Here is a 19,016-nt window from a genome sequence, read left to right on the forward strand (position 1 = left end):
CCAAAGCAACCGTTTCGGCCAAAATCTCCCCATCGACACCAATGGTCCCACTACCTTCTTGATTGTCCTCCAAATCCTTGCAAATTGTAAGCACGTGTTGCAGCTCCGAGCAAGGCACAGGGTCTGCCATCAACCAAATTCAAAATTCAAATTCAAAGTTTGAGCGACAAACTTGTAGAGCGACAAAGTTGTAGTGTTGCTTTTTGAATGATTTTACCTAAATAAGAGTTAATGTTTATTAAGGTGAATATGATTCATAAATGTTTAATATTTTTAATGTCAATGATTTGGTTTAATATTTTAATATTTTAATATTGCATTTTTTAATAATATAATATTTGTCATTCAATTAAAACTATTAAAAAAAGATATCTTTCGTATATTATATAATAGTTTAAGAAATACTATTATATATTATTATTTTAATATTATATATTTTTATAATATAATATTTGTCATTTAATTAAAACTATTAAAAAGATATCTTCATATATTATATAATAGTTTAAGAAATACTATTATATATTATTATTATAAAAATATTATTATTTTTTATTAGATGACATATATACAATAGAACATATATATTGATAATTATATTTATAAATAAATTTAAAATTTAAATTATAATTAATTCTAATTATCTAATATTTTATTAATTAAAATATTTTATAAACTATAATAAATTTATTAAATTAAAATTATATCTATATAAAAGCTAAAGGCAAGTACTAAGTCATTATGTGCCACTTATATTTTTTGCATTAATCACAATTAAAAGCTCACAAAATACAATAATGAAGATTTTATAAACTTTCTAAAAAGACTACAATTCTACATCACTTCTAAAACCAACAAAATATAAATATAAATAAAACACATATTTCAAAACAATTTCATTAAATTTATTTGGTGATATACTTATAATTGTACAAAATTAAGCTTTGCTAAAATTTTGTTTGAACAAATAACTTTGGCTGATCACTACCATCTATTTATCATTAAATATTTTATTTATTAATCATATTATTAAAAATAACCATTTATTAATTAGTATATTTATTTAATAGAATAATAATTAAAAAGCATAATTTCAATCAAATTTCCATGACAATATCAATCTTCATTTTTTCATTGACTCTGTATTCATGGGGAAACTTGTTATATCTTCAATTGGAAACTTCTTCCTCACATTAGAATCCTCACAAGAGTGTCATAATTTTTAGTCCCTGCCTATCATAGGCAAGGTATAAATGTTTTTGGTTATGGTCATCAATTATATTTTATGAGCAAAGTCTACATATTACTAAAGTTTACAATGATTTATTTTTAAATGAATTTTGAAACATTAATTCTTTATTTGTGATTGGTTGATCTCTATTTTTGTAGGGGTAATATTCAATTTTCTCCAACAAAAATTCAAATATTTTTCTAACATTAGTTAATGAATGCATTAATTAGAACTTTATCTTTTCAACATTTGTGACAAGTGGATTAACTTTAAAAAAGATAATCATTTTATCTTCCACCTCACAAATAAATGTCTAATCAATATTAATTATCAACATTAATTCCAAATCAATTACACTTGTCACCAATTTATATTTTTAAATTTATTTTTTCTTTCAATTTATTTTTTTATTTTTAATATTTTAAAAGTTTATAATAAATTAATCAATACAAAACTTAAGATATGCAATATAACATATTAATGGTTAATAACTTATTTTTATATATAAAATGATTATTATATCATATCACATGTAATATATAAATAAATGATTTTATTGTATATAATGTAAATATGATTTTTAATAATATTTTAAAAATATTGAATATTTTAATAATATTTTTTAATACAATAAGACAACATAAAGAAGATCAAATATTTAAAATTGATTAATTTGTAATTTTTAATGTATTTTACAAATAAAACCTCAATCTATTTTTTTTCTATTTTTTCTAAGTAATTTTTATATTTTATTAAGTAGAAGTAAATATTTACAATTTTTAGGCAATTCATGCCTGCCAAAGATCTGAACATCTTGAGACTAAGCCACTACAACCATTCAGCTACACCCATTATAAGTTTTGACAACATGGTCATAAGCACCTAAGAACCTCCATCTATTTTATATACTTTCTAACCATCACGTAGCTCGAGCTCAACTAGAGCTCTTGTTTCTTGATCAATTCCAAAACGACAAATTACAAGGAATTCAAAGAGGCCACCAACTTAAAACAATTTTGAATCGGCATTATATGATTGCCCAGATTGTTTTTACCTTGGAAATTCCTGCACTTCGTCCTTGTCGAACAAACAAATTTCTCAAGCTTGCATTATGCTACAAGGTATACAATGTAGCGTGAATCCCTGTGTTTTGAACCAAGAAACGGAATGGGACAAACACTTGAGACACTGACAAAGTAATACTGTTAAATAGAAAAAACTAGCGATTGAACATATGTTCGTTGTTTATCGTACATACCCGGGTTTTTGTCTCTCCATTTCGCTTCAATGGGCTGACAACTTTTGCTTTTTTATATTGTGCGGAAAAACCCAAAGCGAAGCTAGTTCGCAAGTTAGTGGAAGGCTTCTCGGGCCTCATTTATATCAGAATTTGGTAATTAGTACCTTGAAATCGCAGGCCAAAAGTAGAGTGATGTTTCAAAAACAAATCAAGAAGTAATTGTAGTTTGAAGAGGAGCATGGCTTGTGCAACCGAAAAGGAAGACAATGGCCATTTCAGAATTCCGGAAGCCTCAGAATTGAGTTGGCCATTTGGAGATTTGGATGTCTCTGATGAGTATTTGAAAGAAAGTGCGTATGAGATTTTGATCACATGTTGTCGAACATCATATGCTTGTAGGCATGACACTCTTCCATATATAACTAGTCCTCGGTCAGAAAAAGCACCGACTAGTCCGGTTGCGAAGATAAGAAGAGCACTGGGATTGAAGACAACGAAGAAAGGTAATGGTAGTAAGAGTGCAAGTCCTTCGTATTCTTCTTCTTCCAAATCGAGGAAGGGACCATGCATGTCAGAGGTGGTCAGAGACCAGCTTGGAATTTCAGAGCAGAGTGACACTCGTCTTCGCCAGGGCTTGCTTAGAATTTTTACTGGACAGGTACTCTATCTGAAATACCATGTTTAACTTTCAATTCAAAGCTTGGTTTTTATGGGTATTTCGTTTCAACTGCTTTTCTTTTTCCTCTACTTTTAAAATTGGATCCAGCGATCTTATCAGATTAGCCAAACTATACAAGTATGATTGTAAGATTTATGTCCGCAGAGTTTACATCAGCGAAGCCATCACATCTCCTTGCCGGCCTTCTCTCTTTGTCTAAATCTGCAAGAGGATAAGGATTTCTCGCCATTTACCTTATAGAATGTTGAATTTGGGTATCCCCAATATCTCTATTTACCTTATAAGTTCATCGATAATTGTTTAAACCTGGAAGAGGATAAGGATGTCCTTCCATTTATCTGATATATCGTTCAAATGGGGTTACCCCAGTCTCTCTATTTACATTGTAAATTTTTAAATTTTGTTTAGACCTGCAAGAGGAGAAGGATTTGTTCTCAAATTGGATATGCCTAATCGATATTTGTTTAAACCTGCAAGAGGATAAGGATATCCTTCCATTTATCTTATATATCGTTCAAATGGGGTTGCCCCAGTCTTTCTATTTACATTGTAAATTTTCAAATTTTGTTTAGACCTGCAAGAGGAGAAGGATTTGTTTTCAAATTGGATATCCCTAAACTCTCTATTTGCCTCATAAGTTTTTCAATTTTTGTTTAAATCTTCAAGAGGATAAGGATTTTTGTCCCATTTATCGTGGATATTGTTCAATTGGGTACCTCTAATCTCTATATTACCTTGTAAGTTTTTCATTCTTTTATAAAAACCTGCTAGATATTAAGGATTTGTTTCCAGTGAAGTTCCACGAGTTTGGTGACAGGGACAGGGGGATGTGTTTACACGATGTTTCCTAGAGGGCCATTTTCAGCGGACAGCAGGACATGAGTGGGGGCGGCAGCGTACTTGTATATCATATTAAAAAATGATAGAGACCAGTAGTATAAAAGCATAAACAATTTCAATAAAGTATTATAACAGCAGTCTCAAACATCATTAAGCCATGATCTATCAATATCCAACAGTCTCAAACACGTATCTAGAGGTCTCAAGATCAAAGTACAACATTCTATGAAGCTAAGCCTCATTCGGGCTATCAACATCCAAAGATTCATAACCATCTCAGTCACTATCACGCTCTTGCAGAAGGGGATCATCCAATGGCAGCCACTATGGTCAGTGCTAAATACTAAACATTTTTAGAGGAAATAAAGTATGATAATCCAAAGAAATAAAATAGTGCATGTAATGTCCCTAACCAAGTGCTCACAGGAGTAATCCCTATGTATGACCGTTCCATTCAAAATTTGCCCCACACGTGGTTAGCAGGTGGGAGTCCGTACGGTTGAGGATTAGGGTGCGGAGGGAGGGGCGTACAGATTGCTTATACCGTACGGAGGAAGTGACTAGAGGACTGGCTGCAAGTACGGTCATACGAAGGTGATGAGGCTTACGGGGAATGTGAGGGATGATAGATAGCATTCAACGTGGATGTAGATGATGTCATACAGTAGCAATAGAAGTAGACGGTGCGATTTCTGCTATATGTCTGTATAGTGTGGAGTGGAGACTACTCTGTATGGTGGAGTCAAGCAGGTGTACGGTGGTCAAGATAAGGTGTGGGGGAAAGAAAGGGTGCCATAATTGCTGTACGGAGGGGTCATAAGGTGATAGACTGTTGGGGAAGTACAGAGATGGTTGCTGGTGCTGATTCTGCCGGATATTGTCCAATATGTGCCAAGTCAACTCCAGGTGGTGTTTACTTGCTCTATGACCTTACAATAGTATGTCGTGCATTTACATCCTATGATAATGTCACACAAATTAATAATATAGACTAAGCTAGAACAAATAGAACTGATGCCAAGAAAATACACTTGATTTCCAACAATGATAAAACCTCTGATTTGCCAGATCCGAGACTGAAAACACAAAATGGAATGGGGTGAGGGTTGAGACCCACCGAAACCGTGATAGCCAAGAAGGGAAGGTTGTTCACCTTCGAAATGGCGAACAATAGCCAAATTCCACAGAATTTGCTGATACAAAAACAAATAAGTTGCATACCAAAACTATCCAGCTCAACGGACATATATACCACACCGAGGGAAAAACTAAGGGCCGACACATGACACAACAAACACCTACGAATATATTAAAATAAAAATGGTCCTTAAGACATACTAAATCAATTGGTCCCATAAACAAAGTTTTTAATATCTTATTTATTTTATGGTAGGAACATTACAGTCCCAACATCCCAAAATTTGCTTGTCCTCAAGCATATGCAATGCTGAATGTTCTAAGATTTGTTCGCCTTCCCAAGTGGCATTGTCAAGCGGCTAATGTTTCCAACGTACCAAAGATTCCTTGATGGTACAGTTCCTTAGTTTCCTCTCTCGAACGTCAATGATTCAACAAGTTCCAAAACCAACTTCCCTTCTTCGTTGAGAGGTGGTATGTCTACTGATACAGTGATGTTTTTCCCCATGGCTTTCTTTAGGTAGGATACATGGAAGACATTGTGAATGCAACTTTCTTGCGGTAATTCAAGTTCGTAGACAACTTCGCCTATGTGATGAGTTACACGATATGGACCATAAAATCGTGGCCTCAACTTCTCTTTGCCTCCTACCTCTAAGGGGTATTGTTTGTGCAGTTGAAGTTGGAGATATACTAGGTCGCCTACCTCAAAAATTCTCTCAATTCGATGCCTATCAGCAGACATCTTTTTTTTGATTCTATGCCTGCTGGAGATTTTCCTTTAGGAATCTCAAAATGTCTTGTCCTTGTTGCTAGTCCTTTTCCCTTGGCGCATGACTATCGCCCAAAACCATTTCCACAAATGAGCGGGGTTCATGTTCGTAAAGAGCTTTGAAAGGTGTCATCCCAATTGACATGTGGTAAGTGGTATTGTAGCAGTACTCCCCTAGATGAAGCCATTTGACCTATGCCCTTTGTTGTGTTGAAACATAGTTTCAGATATACCCCTCTAGCCATTTGTTCACGATTTCTATTTGTCCATCGGTCTGGGGGTGATAGTTGGTACTAGGTGACTATTTCGTCACTGCCAATTGAAATGGTTCTATCCAAAAGATGCTGAGAAAATGATTATTCTTGACGCTCACTATGTTTTGTGGTAATCTGTGCAGGTGGAAAACCTCCTTGAAAAATAAGTCAACCACTTGTGCAACTTGGAACTTGATGGAGATGGCGAAGAAATGTGCATACTTCATCAGTTTGTTGACCACCACAAAAATACAATCTCTGGCATTTACCTTCGAAACTCTGGTGATGAAGTCCATGGAAATGTCATCTCACTTTTGTTTAGGAATTGGTAATGGTTGTAACAAGCTCACCGATAATGTTTTTTCAGATTTCTTTTGTCGAAACGTCACACATTCCCAAATGTATTGCAAGAATCATTCTTAAGACCCTTCCAGAAAAAGCTGTTCTTGATTTGTCTATAGGTTTTGAGGAATCTTGGATACCTAACCAATGGCAAGGAGGTCACTTCCTTCATGACTTTATGTTTCATTGTCGATTCAAGTACCAAGTATATCTTGTTCTTGTAGTAGATGTTGTCATCAACTACCTTGTATCGGTCATCCTGTATGTCACCATCCATTATCTTACATGCAAAAGTGTTTTTGGAGTAGTCCACCAACAAGTATGCCTTCCAATCGGCTGAAATCTAGGATAATGAACAGATGGCTGGTTTTTTGATAGAGCATCTGCCACAACATTCTTCTTTTTCACATATTCAATATCAACATCAAAGGCTTCTATCTTACTTACCCTTTTCTGTTGTGTCTTATTCAGATCCCTCTGTTCCAAAAAGTATATTAGACTATTGTGATCAGTACGCACAACAAACTTGGCACCTACTAGACATTGTCAAACTTGGTTTGGGCATGCACGATGGCCAACATTTCTTTATCATAGATGGAGTATAATCGTTTTCCTTGGGTGAGCTTCCAACTCTCAAAACCTGTCAGGTGCTGATCTTTCATCAATATGGCGCCAATGCCCTTCTTGGAGGCATGACACTCCAAGACAAAGTGTTTATTAAAATTTAGTTGTGCGAAAACTAGACAAATACTCATTGCCTCCTTCAATTTATCGAAGGTGTGTTGTGCTTGTTCACTCCACTAAAAAGAACCATTCTTCGTCAAATCCATCAATGGCGCACTGAGCTAAGAGATACCTTCTACAAACCTCTTTAGTAAATGCACAGTTCAAAGAATCCTTGCAACTCTGAGAGAGTTTTTGGCGGCGCCAATCAAGAATAGCCCAAATCTTTTCTTGGTGAACTTGTACTCCATATCTGTTGATGCTATGTCCCAAATATAATATTTCTGTCATCCCAAACTCGCACTTGGACTGTTTGGCAAACAACGATTGTGCCTTTATAATTTCAAGGAATTCATCCAAATGCCTCAAATACTCTTCCCATGTTTTATTGCAAATAAGAATGTCATCAAAAAATACCAACATGAACTTACATAATTGTTTGTTGAAGATGCGATTCATGTAGGATTGGAACATAGTTGGCATATTTTTTAATCCAAGTGGCATGAACAAAAACTTATAATGTCCGTACTGACATCAAAATGCCATATTTACCACATCATGTGCCTGCATGCAAATTTGATGATATCTTGAACGAAGATCTATTTCAGAAAAATAGACTATGCCATGCAACTCATCTCGTAGTTCATTGATCTTGGGAATATGGGATTTTCTTTTGATTGTCTTCTTGTTCAACACACGGTAGTCCATACACATGCGTAATGTCCCATCCTTCTTTTTCACTAGTACCACTGATGATGCAAAGGGGATAGAACTAGGTCAGATACATCCCTTGTTGAGAAATTCCTAAATTGTCCTTTCAATCTCATCTTTGAACTTCTTGGGATGACGGTCTGGTGTGGTGATGATTGGCTTGGCACTGGCTTCCAATTTGATGGTTTTCTCAAAACCTCGATGGGGAGGTATACTAGGTGGAATGTCAACAAACTCCCTATCATGTTTATCCAAAATGACCTAAAGCTCATCATCTTGGTAGTATGCTCGTTGCCCCTTTGTAGGCTTTGTCGAAACAAACCAGTGTGTTGCCCATGCAACATCCTCATGCTAGAAGACGACCTCCATCCATTGTGTTGAAACCTCCTTCGGTCCTTCATTCGCCATCCCTCTCAAGACAACCTTCTTCCCATCAACTACGAAGGAGAAGTCCAACCGCTTGAAGCTTTGTGTGTACTCATCTAGAGTTTCCATCCACTAGAGGCCCAAAATGACCTCCATGTCATCCAGATCCACTGTAAAGAAATCCTGTGTCACCATGTGGTTTCCCATGGTAATGCTTGGTTGGGGAACTAGGTGGGTGCATGATAGGAGTGCTCCATGTGTGCCTCCATAAGTAGACCCCTTCACTTTACAAGTGACAAGTTCATGAAATTTAGCGTGGCTCCACTATCTAGCATTACTATGACTTTGTCCTTGGAGGGTTCCCCATATCTTGAAAATCATGCACCTCAGGCTACCAACAAGAGCGATGGTACCTCTGTGCCATACCAATGTGATGTTCATTTCTATATAGTTTAAATTGGCCTGCTTGGAAACCTCCTATCAACTAACTTCTTCGGGTGTCAAATCCTCTTGTTTTCCTCACCATCTAACATGACCTCAATGTAGTGTATTTTCCCTTTTCCCAAGCACTGTGCCTTGGTTCCCACAACTCCTTATAGTTGAAACATAGTTTTTTCCTCCCAAGTTCTTGTTTGATAGCTTCATTCAATGTAGGCTTCTTTGGCGAGGGTTCGTTGTCTCTTTTCTTCGAAGCCAGTGATGGTTTGGTGTACAAATAACTCCGAGAAGATGAGGCTGATGATAATGCCATACTTCGAGCCTTCTTGATAGCCTCTGAGAGGGTGATGGGATTGAAATCCCTTACCCATAACTTCAGTGGTTATGTTAGACCATCCATGAATACATGGTCTATCATCTCTTTGAGATGTTAGTAACCACTATGGAGAATCTCTAAAATTCAATAATGTAATTGTCAACTGACCTGGTTTGCCTCAGCTATGCCAATTCTTCAAAATTGAGTTTGAGATCTTTGCCATCAAACCAATCTATGAGCCTTTTTGTAAACCCAACATTAGTATTTACTTGGTCATGTCTAAGTGTAACCATACCATTATGCCACCATTTGTGTGCCACTCCTTCCAGGTGGAGTGTGGCAAGTTTAATTGCTTCCTCTCCTTGTATTGGATTTAACTAGAAGTATGTATCTGCTTTCATTTCCCATGCCTGTGCTGAGATTGTTCTAGATCTATCAAACTATGACAAATTTAACTTCCTTAATTTCCTTTTGAGATCATCATTGAAATAATTGTGGTTGCCACCACCAGAGTAACCTCATTCTTAATTTGGCATTATCTTTATAAGATATATCCCGTTCCATAATGGCATTCCTCCAATCTTCTAGTAACTATTATTGCATTTCTTTAAAAGTTGGTTCCTGTCCTTTGCGGGGTGCTTCTGTTTGTGGAGGGAAGGTCAACATGGAGGGTCGAGAGCTTACAGGATGAGGATTTTCCTTTCCTGTAATTGATTCATAACTATGTCCATTGTGTTCTCCAAATATTTTGCCTTTGGCCTACTTTCGTAGTGTTTCCTTCATGAGTCACTATGTGTCATTGATCTGTGCCTAATTCTTGGTGAGCTCTCTTAGTAATGACATAACTTTGGCAATAGGATCTTGGAAATCTCCCATTCTACCAACTGAATGGTACAACCTTTGTTTCTGGGTGTAAACTTGTATTCACTATCCGTAGGCTAGCATGATTACTACCTTTGATATCACTGTAATGTCCCTAATCAGGCACTCACAAGAATAATCTCTGTGTATGGCCATTCATTTCAAAATTTGTCCTACACATAGTTAGCAAGCAGGGTTTGTATGGTTGAGGATCAGGTTGAGGAGGGCGAGGCGTATAGATTGCTTGTACCATATGAAGGAAGTGTTTGGAGAATTGGCTGCAAGTGTGACTGTACGAAGATGATGCCGCTTATGGTGAATGTGAGGGATGTTAGATAGTATACAGTCTTGGTGTAGATGATGTTATATGATAGCAATAGAAGTAGACCATATGGTTGTTTCTATATGTTCGTATGGTGACAAGTGGAGACCACCTCGTACGGTAGAGTCAAGCACATGTACAGTGGGCAAGATAAGGTGTAAGGGAAGGAGGATGCCACAATTGCCATACAGAGGGGCCGTACGGTGATAGACTATTGGGGATCGTAGCGAGATGGTTGTTGGTGCTGATTCTGTTTGATATTATCTAGTATGTGCCAAGTCAAATTTGGGCAGTGTAAACTTGCCTGGTGACCGTACAATAGTATGTCGTGTAGTTACCTTCTATGATAATGTCACACAAATTAATAATATAGACTAAGCTAGGACAAATAGAATTGATGTCAAGAAAATACACTTGATTTCCAACAATGATAAAGTCTCTAATTTGCCAAATTCGAGACTGAAAACACAAAATGAAATAGGGTGAGGGTTGAGACCCATGGAAACTGTGATATCCAAGTAGGGAAGGTCTTTCACTTCTAAAATGGCAAACAATAGCAAAATCTCACAGAATTCGTACATACAAAAAGAAATAAGTGGCATACCAAAATAATCTAACCCGAGGACATATTTACCCTGTTGAGGGAGAAACTAAGTGCTGACACATGACAAGGTGAACACCTCTGGATAAAATAAAATAAAAGCGGGTCCCGAGATATGCTAACTCAATCAGTCCCATTAACAAAGTTTTATAATACCTTATTTATTTTTTGATGGGAACATTGCAATGCATTTTTTAAATTTTAAAACTCGAGAATAAGTGTTTTGATTCTCCTATATTTGAAAGAATCAGGGATGGGAGGGGGACATTCCATCAGCGTTCGGTTGTCTTGGAAACACGTAGGGGATGGAAATGAGGGTTTGGGGGTAGGGGACGTGTCCCCAAGTTTTCTTCATTTATATTTATTGTATATATTGTTCAAATTTGATTCCCCTAACCTCTTTGTTTTTAAATTTTTCAATTTATGTCTAAACCTGCAAGAGGATAAATGTTTCTTTATATTTACTCTTTATATTTTTCATATTGGGCACCCCTAATGTAATGGACACCCTTGGATGTCCCAACTAACTAAACCAAATTGCTGAAAGGAATTATGTCAAACAGTTTGCATGCAACCTCTTAAAACCCCTTATAACTCTGGAAATCAAACGTTTATTTGTTTGTTGTGTTTCGTGCATGGAATTGGTATCATACAACATAAACAAGAGAGAAACTACAACAATATGCAAAGTGGAAATGAACTGCTGCTAATAAAATGTTATTTTCAGAATTCATAAAACCAAATACATGGCAGATTTATCAACTCACTAATTATTTCAGCAATATTGTCATAATACTCCAGCCCATGCTTACGAACTTGCTGCTACAATACTTTGTCCTCCAATCAGTCCACTACCTTCATAATACCATTCCCTCCAAGCGGCATAAGCGTCGGACAAGTAGTGAAGAAGATATGAGCGAAATATCAAATCTGCCTGTAGCCGGAAATGCAACTAAACTGCCTGATAATGAAGCCAATAAGAAAGAATTCCAAAGGCCAAACCCCAAGGGAATGACGTCTAGAATGTTACAAGAGAGGATAGACGTCCTCAAATGCCAAGAACAAAGCTGCAACTCACATACCAATTTCTTCTCATATTCAACCTGCCTAATGAAGCCACAAATGCTTCCTTTTATTCTATTTCCAAGGGTCCGCTCAACTCATATGGGCAATGTGGGATAAAAGATGTGTACTATATAAAACATATATTAAAATACCCCTTATGTCTCCCTTAGGTACATACTACCATAAAATAAATATTAAAGTAACACTTTAATATTTTACAATTAACTAGACGTTACTTTAATAAAACTTCAGGCATTAAAATGTATTAGCAATCGGACTCCGAATAATGCGAGTGATAGCTCATCGGAAAGCTCTCACCGAGGAGTATCGAATTCCAATCACCAAAATTGACCTGTATTGTGTCCTGCCGACTTACTAAAAATAGTAAGTATGTCTGAAACTGAGTAAATCAACTTCGTTTTGGCCCAAACTGGAAATGACTAGGCCAAAACACTCCAGGATCCCATTAAACCCTTCGTTAGCCCTCGGGACCATGTAGAACAAGGCTAATGCACACACACTTGGTCAACTGCTAAAAGATGGGATCATTACACCTAATTTTCTATTCACCTTCAATTTTTGTACAAACCTGCAAGAGGATAAATATTTCTTTCCATTTACCTTATGTTTGTTCAAATTGGATACCCGGATATATTTTTTACCTTAAATTTCTCAAATTTTGCACCCCTACAGTTTGGTAGCAGCTTTCTTGGGCTTAGACACCAAGCCTAAAGGGTGTCTGTAGTACCAAAGTTCTCTAGAACCTGCACCTGGCATATATACCAGTGTTGAAGACTACCTATTAACTTACCAACAACCTCAGTCAATGTTTCTACCTGCTATTCCGACCATAGCCAAAATTAGACTTGGTGGACAGTATATAACTTAAGTGTGAGTCAGGAACTCAGAAAATTTTAAGAGATGGGGACCTGATTCAAGTGTAGAATACTTGGGGAATCTTTCAATTTGGAAAATATATAGAACAATAAATGTTAAAAGCTAACATCTGGGGAAAATTTTCAAATTTTGGTTGCGATGTATTTAGGTGAATTTAATGACTACACACCTCAATTTTGCATGAAATTTGCCAACAATTCTAATTTTTGGAAATGTCCCACTCCAAGGCTGTGAAGGAAGTTTGAAGAAACTTATATTTATTTTTAGATCTGAATAAAAATAATTAGTAGTTAATGACACTAATAGTAATAGATTAAAAAATTCCTGTGCTTGCATATGTTTCATAAGGTAAACTGTGCTTGTGATGTTCTATTAAAATTTCTATTTGACCCTTTTGTGTACCATATTACCTTCACATGTAAGGAACTTTGGGACTTTCGTGCATCTAACTGGATTTATTCATTATGAAGCTTTTATGTTGATTACTTTTTGAGAGATATATGAGCTTATATACTAACATCCATGAAGTTTGTATTTTAGTTCAGTCTTGTTTGTTTTAAAGAATTTCAGTTTTTGTACTGGCATTGTGTTTTCCATCCTTTCTCTTTTGGTACAACATTTTTTTCTCAAATCACAATATCTTTCCATTTTTTTGTTACTTTTGTCTTTTTCCTTTACTCAAAGTTTCATTTTATTGCTATTTTTTGAGTTATTTCCGTTTCTTTCATATGATGATTTTTTTGGTATGGGAGGTGTCGCTTTAAGAAGTAGGATGTAGATTAATATTGGACATGTAATTTCTGTTTAGCATCTTAGATTGCTTTCTATTATTGAAAACTTAAGACTACAGTACAATACATTGGTTCCATCCAGACTTCTCACTCTCTGCTATTCACTACAACATCAGGGAAAGCGTGCAGATACTGTAGTTCTTCCTTTTGAACTACTACAACAACTAAAACCTTCAGATTTTTTTGATATGTGTGAGTATCATGCATGGCAGAAGCGCCAGCTGAGAATCCTTGAGCTGGGTATTCTAGTACATCCCTATGTTCCTTTGAAACATCCCAGTATTGCTGCAGTAAGGTTCAGAGAAATAATACAGGGAGCAGATGATAAACCTATCGAAATGGGAAAGAATTCTGAGACCATGCAAGAATTACACAATTTAGTTGCTGAATTAGTTTGCAGGTCAAACGATGGGACAACACCAAAGTTTATCCATTGGGCTGATGCCTTTCCTCTAAATTTACACCTCTACCTTATGCTCCTTGGATCTTGCTTTGACCGTACAGAACAGACAACTGTTATTGAAGAGATTGATGGGGTGATGGACCTGATGAAGAAGACTTGGGGAGTCCTAGGGTTCAACCAGATGCTTCATAACATTTGTTTTACATGGGTTCTCTTCCAACAATTTGTGGCTACAGGTCAAATAGAGTTAGATTTTCTTGGAGCAGTAGAAAGTCAGCTAACAGAGGTGGACAAGGATGCAAAAAAAGCCAAAGATCCTCTGTACACGAGGGTTCTCAATTCTACACTGGGTTCAATACTGGAATGGGCAGAGAAGAAACTTCTTTCTTATCATGATACATTTCATGCCAGTGGACCTGGATTTATGCAGAGTGTCCTTTCTCTTGCATTGGCAACTGCTAAAGTCTTAGCTGAGAATGTTCATCAGGAGAACAAAGAGAAGCTGGACATTTCACGCAATAGGATTGATATCTATATTCGGTCATCCCTCCAGAGTGCATTTTCTAAGGTAATGTTAGGGAGCCTAGTATTACATTTTTTACCAGTAACTTTAATTGTTCTGTGATATTTTATGGCAGAGTATTTTCCATTCTCGTACATACTTTGTATTTTCTATCATAAATTTGCATTTTCTGTATTTCTGCCATTATGCAAGGAACAGTAATAGTTATAACATCTGTTTGTAACTTTGTATGCATGATTACGGTAGTCAAATATATCTGGGATTTATAGTGCGAAGGCACAAAATCGATGCAATGTGTATCATAGTATTTCACTGTTTGTTTCATGTGCCTCAGAAATGAGCCAGGCTCTACTAAGTACTAGTTGTAAACTTGTATGTAATTTTAGTTAAAATACACATTGATGCTTGTTCAAAAAGTGACGTGCTCATGTTAATCATTGTAAGCATGGTGTCCTTGTACGTGTTGATGTTTCCCAAATTGACACTTACAGACTATAGTCTGTTGTGGTTTGTTAATATGGTGAATATTGTTTACAAAATTTAAAATATCCATACAAATCTCAAATACTTTGTTGTCAAAAACAGAAGGCAGAACATGTAGAAGCAAGGACTACACTTTTCAAAGGACAGGGAATACCAAATCCAGATCTTTTGATGATGGCACAAGATACTTGGGAACTTGCAAGGAAAGAGAAGGATGCTTTTAGCCCAATGTTGAAGATGTGGCACCCCTTTCCATTAGGCATTGCTGCTGTTACTCTTCATTCTTGTTATGGAAGAGTTTTGAAACGGTATCTATCAGGTATTCCTACTTTGACACCTGAGGCCATTCAAGTATTGCTCTCTGCAGAAAGTTTAGAGAAGAAACTAGTCCAAATTGCTGTTAAAGACTCAGTGGATTGTGAAGATGGTGGAAAAGGGGTCATGCAGGAAATGTCACCCTATGAGGCTAATTCCACCTTAGCAGACTTAACTAAAATATGGTTCAAAGAGAGACTAGACAGACTCCAGGGATGTGTGAATGGTAGTATAAAGCAAGAGGTATATTATTTATGGCTTCATTTTCTACTTTTCATTGTTATGTGTAGAAAGATTTTGCATTCAGGAAAATTCTGTTTCCTTTAATATCATTATTTTTACAGTAGTCTGTTATATGTTGAATACAATATCAAAGAAGCCATTTGTTTTGTTATTTGTTAAAAATATTCTAAGAAATCATATTTCCTGTTACATACTATAGAGCACAGTGATACTTTTAGTTCCTTCCTTCAATATGAGGAAAATGGAGGATAATTTTTCATATATTCGAAATTGGTTGTTATCAATATAACAACCCCTTAATGTCTTATATTCAATCACTTAGGCATTATTATTGATTGAGGCTGCAATTTGTTCTGTAAAAGCAATGTTGTCGTGGTGGGGACATGATACCGTTGAATCTGCAATTTAGTTTCCAAAAGAAAATACCCTATTCTGTATGAAGTTTTGACTTGTGCATTTAAACATTGTCAAATGGTGAGATTTATATAGTCATGAAATCAACCATTAGTGATATGTACTAATATACTCACTAAAGTATTTCTAAATTATCTTTGTACTTCGAAACTACTACAAAGACAACCATAGAAATGATTCAGTGTACACAATATCCAGCTTCAGGCTGTGCATTTTTTTCTCCCCATTCCTTGCCCTGTTCTTACGACCAAAACCCTCCAAAATCTGACTCCTAATTACCAATTCTTCCCACCCACTACCACCACAACAGTTATTCCAACGTATTTTAATTAGTCAATGTAAAATATAGAAAGATTATCACAGTTATAGTCTAAAAGTTTGAGAACAGAAAAACTACCAACTGTTGACCAAAATTAGTACACAGTAAGTCCTAAAAAACTGAACTGCATTTTATTGACTGGTTGTGTGCAAGAGGAAGTTAAGGGAGACTGACTGCATCATTATCGTCTCTCAGAAAATTTGAACTTCTTAATTCTGTCCCAAAAAGGCAGAGCTGTTTGGCTGTACTTAAGAAAGTCGGCTTTTGTGATCCAGGAGTGATAAGAATACATAGACCTTCACACTTATCAAAATACATCTTAAATGACCTTGACCATGTAGCCATCGATTTAGTATTCAACACTTATTCCACTTGCTCTCTTTTCTTCTTTGGCGAGTGCTTGGTCCAATAACTGCTTTACCTCACATTCTGTTCATCTTCCACTCATTTTTTGCTCTAGTTGATTATGAATACAGGTCAGCAACATTAAAGACACGACATATGTCCAAGAATTTAACTAACTAAATTTGGTAGGCATTTTTGTAATGACCCAAGCCAATTTTCTATGCCAAAATTTTGTTCTTTTCCCAATATTTTAGGCATTTTGTCAAATAGTTTTATGCATTCTCATATGAAGTTTTTTGAATTACTTTTGTTCATGGTAGTTGTCTAGTGGGTTTAGTTCACATTTCCATCAACATAGTGTTTACGAAACTTAAAAACATCCAATCATACACTTAATATTCTTCATTTCTTTCACTCTGAGTTGCAAATGATGATGGAAGAATTCATTTTCTGTATAATATTTTCAAAGCTACAAAATATCAAAATTATGACCTCTTGTCTATGGATTTACATTCAATAAATTTTTGATCATGCAGCTGTGATCACAAAGGATTGGGGACAAGCCATATGATCCAAAATGAAGGCATTAGCACCTGCACAGCTCCTTGAAGCTCCATGCCCACCTAACAATAGTAACTCTAAAGTCCTCTAGAATTGGCCACAAACATTCATTTCCATCCTTATTGGAAGTCCCAAATGGCAAGACATTCTATCTATAAGAGTTGTGAACTGCTGAAATGAAGTTTCATGCTTGGTAAGAGGATAAAGGTACTAGCCCAACATCAAGCAACATCCATGCCCCATTTCATAGGAAGCTCACACCATAAAGGAATTTCCTACGCTCATCAGGCCATTATATATCACACCCAGCTCTAAGTGAACCCTATGCCAATAGTAAATGGAATTCAAATACATCATCAAACCTCCACAAGATGTCATTTATGATGGTCCCAATTGGTACTGGGGGGGGGGGGGGGGGGTGAATTAGTACCAACAATCAAACCGGTTAACCTTCTTGTCATTCTCAACACACTTAATAACAACCACTTAACCGCTAATGCTACGATAAATGCAGTGAGATAAAATCATATAAACTCAAGCATAAAATCATTCATGAAGAGGCACATAGATTTTATATGTGGAAACTCTTAGTGTGAGGGTGAAAACCACAGTGAAAGTAATATATCCTCTAGCCCTTATAATTCATGTAAAGGGGTGCCCAGTTAAGAGCTACAAGTGTTTCTTCTGGAAACACATCCTATTGGGAATGCTTGTAACCTGTTAGGGTTACCAAATCCTGTGAGAGCTACCTGGTTAAAGGGTTTACAGGTCTCTTTTTGAAAGACACCTTGTGTTAGAGGATTTTACAAAATCTTTTGAATGAAGCTTGCCCTGTTAAAGGCTTACAAATAAATGCAATGGTAAGAAAGCAATCTAAAAGTATGTGATCTAATGGTAGCACTGTCTTGCTTGGTAGATCTCATTGCATTACTTCCTGTTTGCTTTGTGAGTGCTCTTGCTCCCACATTTTCTTGTGGTTGTTTGGAATAGCCTATATTTGTATCTCCTTTTCTCTAAAACTTCCTCCTTGCTATTTTTCACTGCGAACAACACTTTGTGTTCTCTCTCTCTCCCTCTGGTGCATTCCTCTCTAACGTTTTCCAAATGTAAACTGAGTGTCTATATACTTTGCAATGTCAGGGCACAGTTCCCATGACAAAATTATCCTGCTCAATTTCGAATTCAAAATATGAATTCCATGTCTAGCCCATTCACATAAAACCCGTGACCCCTACTACTAGGGTCTAGACTGCCAACCAAACTGTGAACCAATGTGTAGCCTTTGGCCTTGCCTGCTTTTGCTGTTTCACTCTTGCTTCTGTTACATCTAATTTGGTTGTTCCTCTGTCATGTCACATCCACGGTGACTCACTTCGTCGATGATCGACTTCTCCTTACCAATTCACTGCTAGTGGTGTAATAGCGTAACTATGTACCAGTTCATTATGCTACCAGTTATCATGCTTCCTTGTTTCATCTTCTTTCTTCAACCAGTTGCCAGTCAATGACAATAAACTTATGCCTTCATGACAATGAGAGTTATGGGATCAAGAATCTCCCCCTTTGGCATTGATGACGAAACTCTTCTATACCATCAACTTTCGATACATGTTGGGCTTCATTTTGTCAGAACTCCATTTTGTCACTATGCATCCATTTGAACCATTGGAACACATTGCTCTGGTGTATGGACTTAGCAAGTTCTTTGTTAGAAATCGCCCCAATGGTGTGCTTCCATTCTTTGCTTTGAATTTTATTTTGTTTCTTTAGTCTTCCTCTTTGATAGCTCTTTGTCCCCTTTCACCTTGCTTCATTTCATTTTCC

The 19,016-nt window shown here is 36.3% G+C and overlaps 1 protein-coding gene across 1 annotated transcript in view; it reads left to right on the forward strand.

Annotated features, from left to right (window-relative positions):
* Window positions 1-2,246: 2,246 nt before the first annotated feature.
* LOC149529558 (protein unc-13 homolog) overlaps window positions 2,247-19,016 on the forward strand; it is a 58,551-nt gene continuing 41,781 nt past the window's right edge. The window contains exons 1-3 of the mRNA XM_089810766.1: window positions 2,247-3,129; window positions 13,703-14,557; window positions 15,098-15,553. Of these exons, the coding sequence (XP_089666892.1) occupies window positions 2,710-3,129; window positions 13,703-14,557; window positions 15,098-15,553 (1,731 nt within the window). The 5' untranslated portion in view covers window positions 2,247-2,709. The remainder of the gene's footprint in view (window positions 3,130-13,702; window positions 14,558-15,097; window positions 15,554-19,016) is intronic.

Source organism: Cupressus sempervirens, chromosome 11 (genome assembly GCF_028749045.1).
Source record: "Cupressus sempervirens isolate cs-2001-9-10 chromosome 11, ASM2874904v1, whole genome shotgun sequence".
Classification (NCBI taxonomy): Eukaryota; Viridiplantae; Streptophyta; class Pinopsida; order Cupressales; family Cupressaceae; genus Cupressus; species Cupressus sempervirens.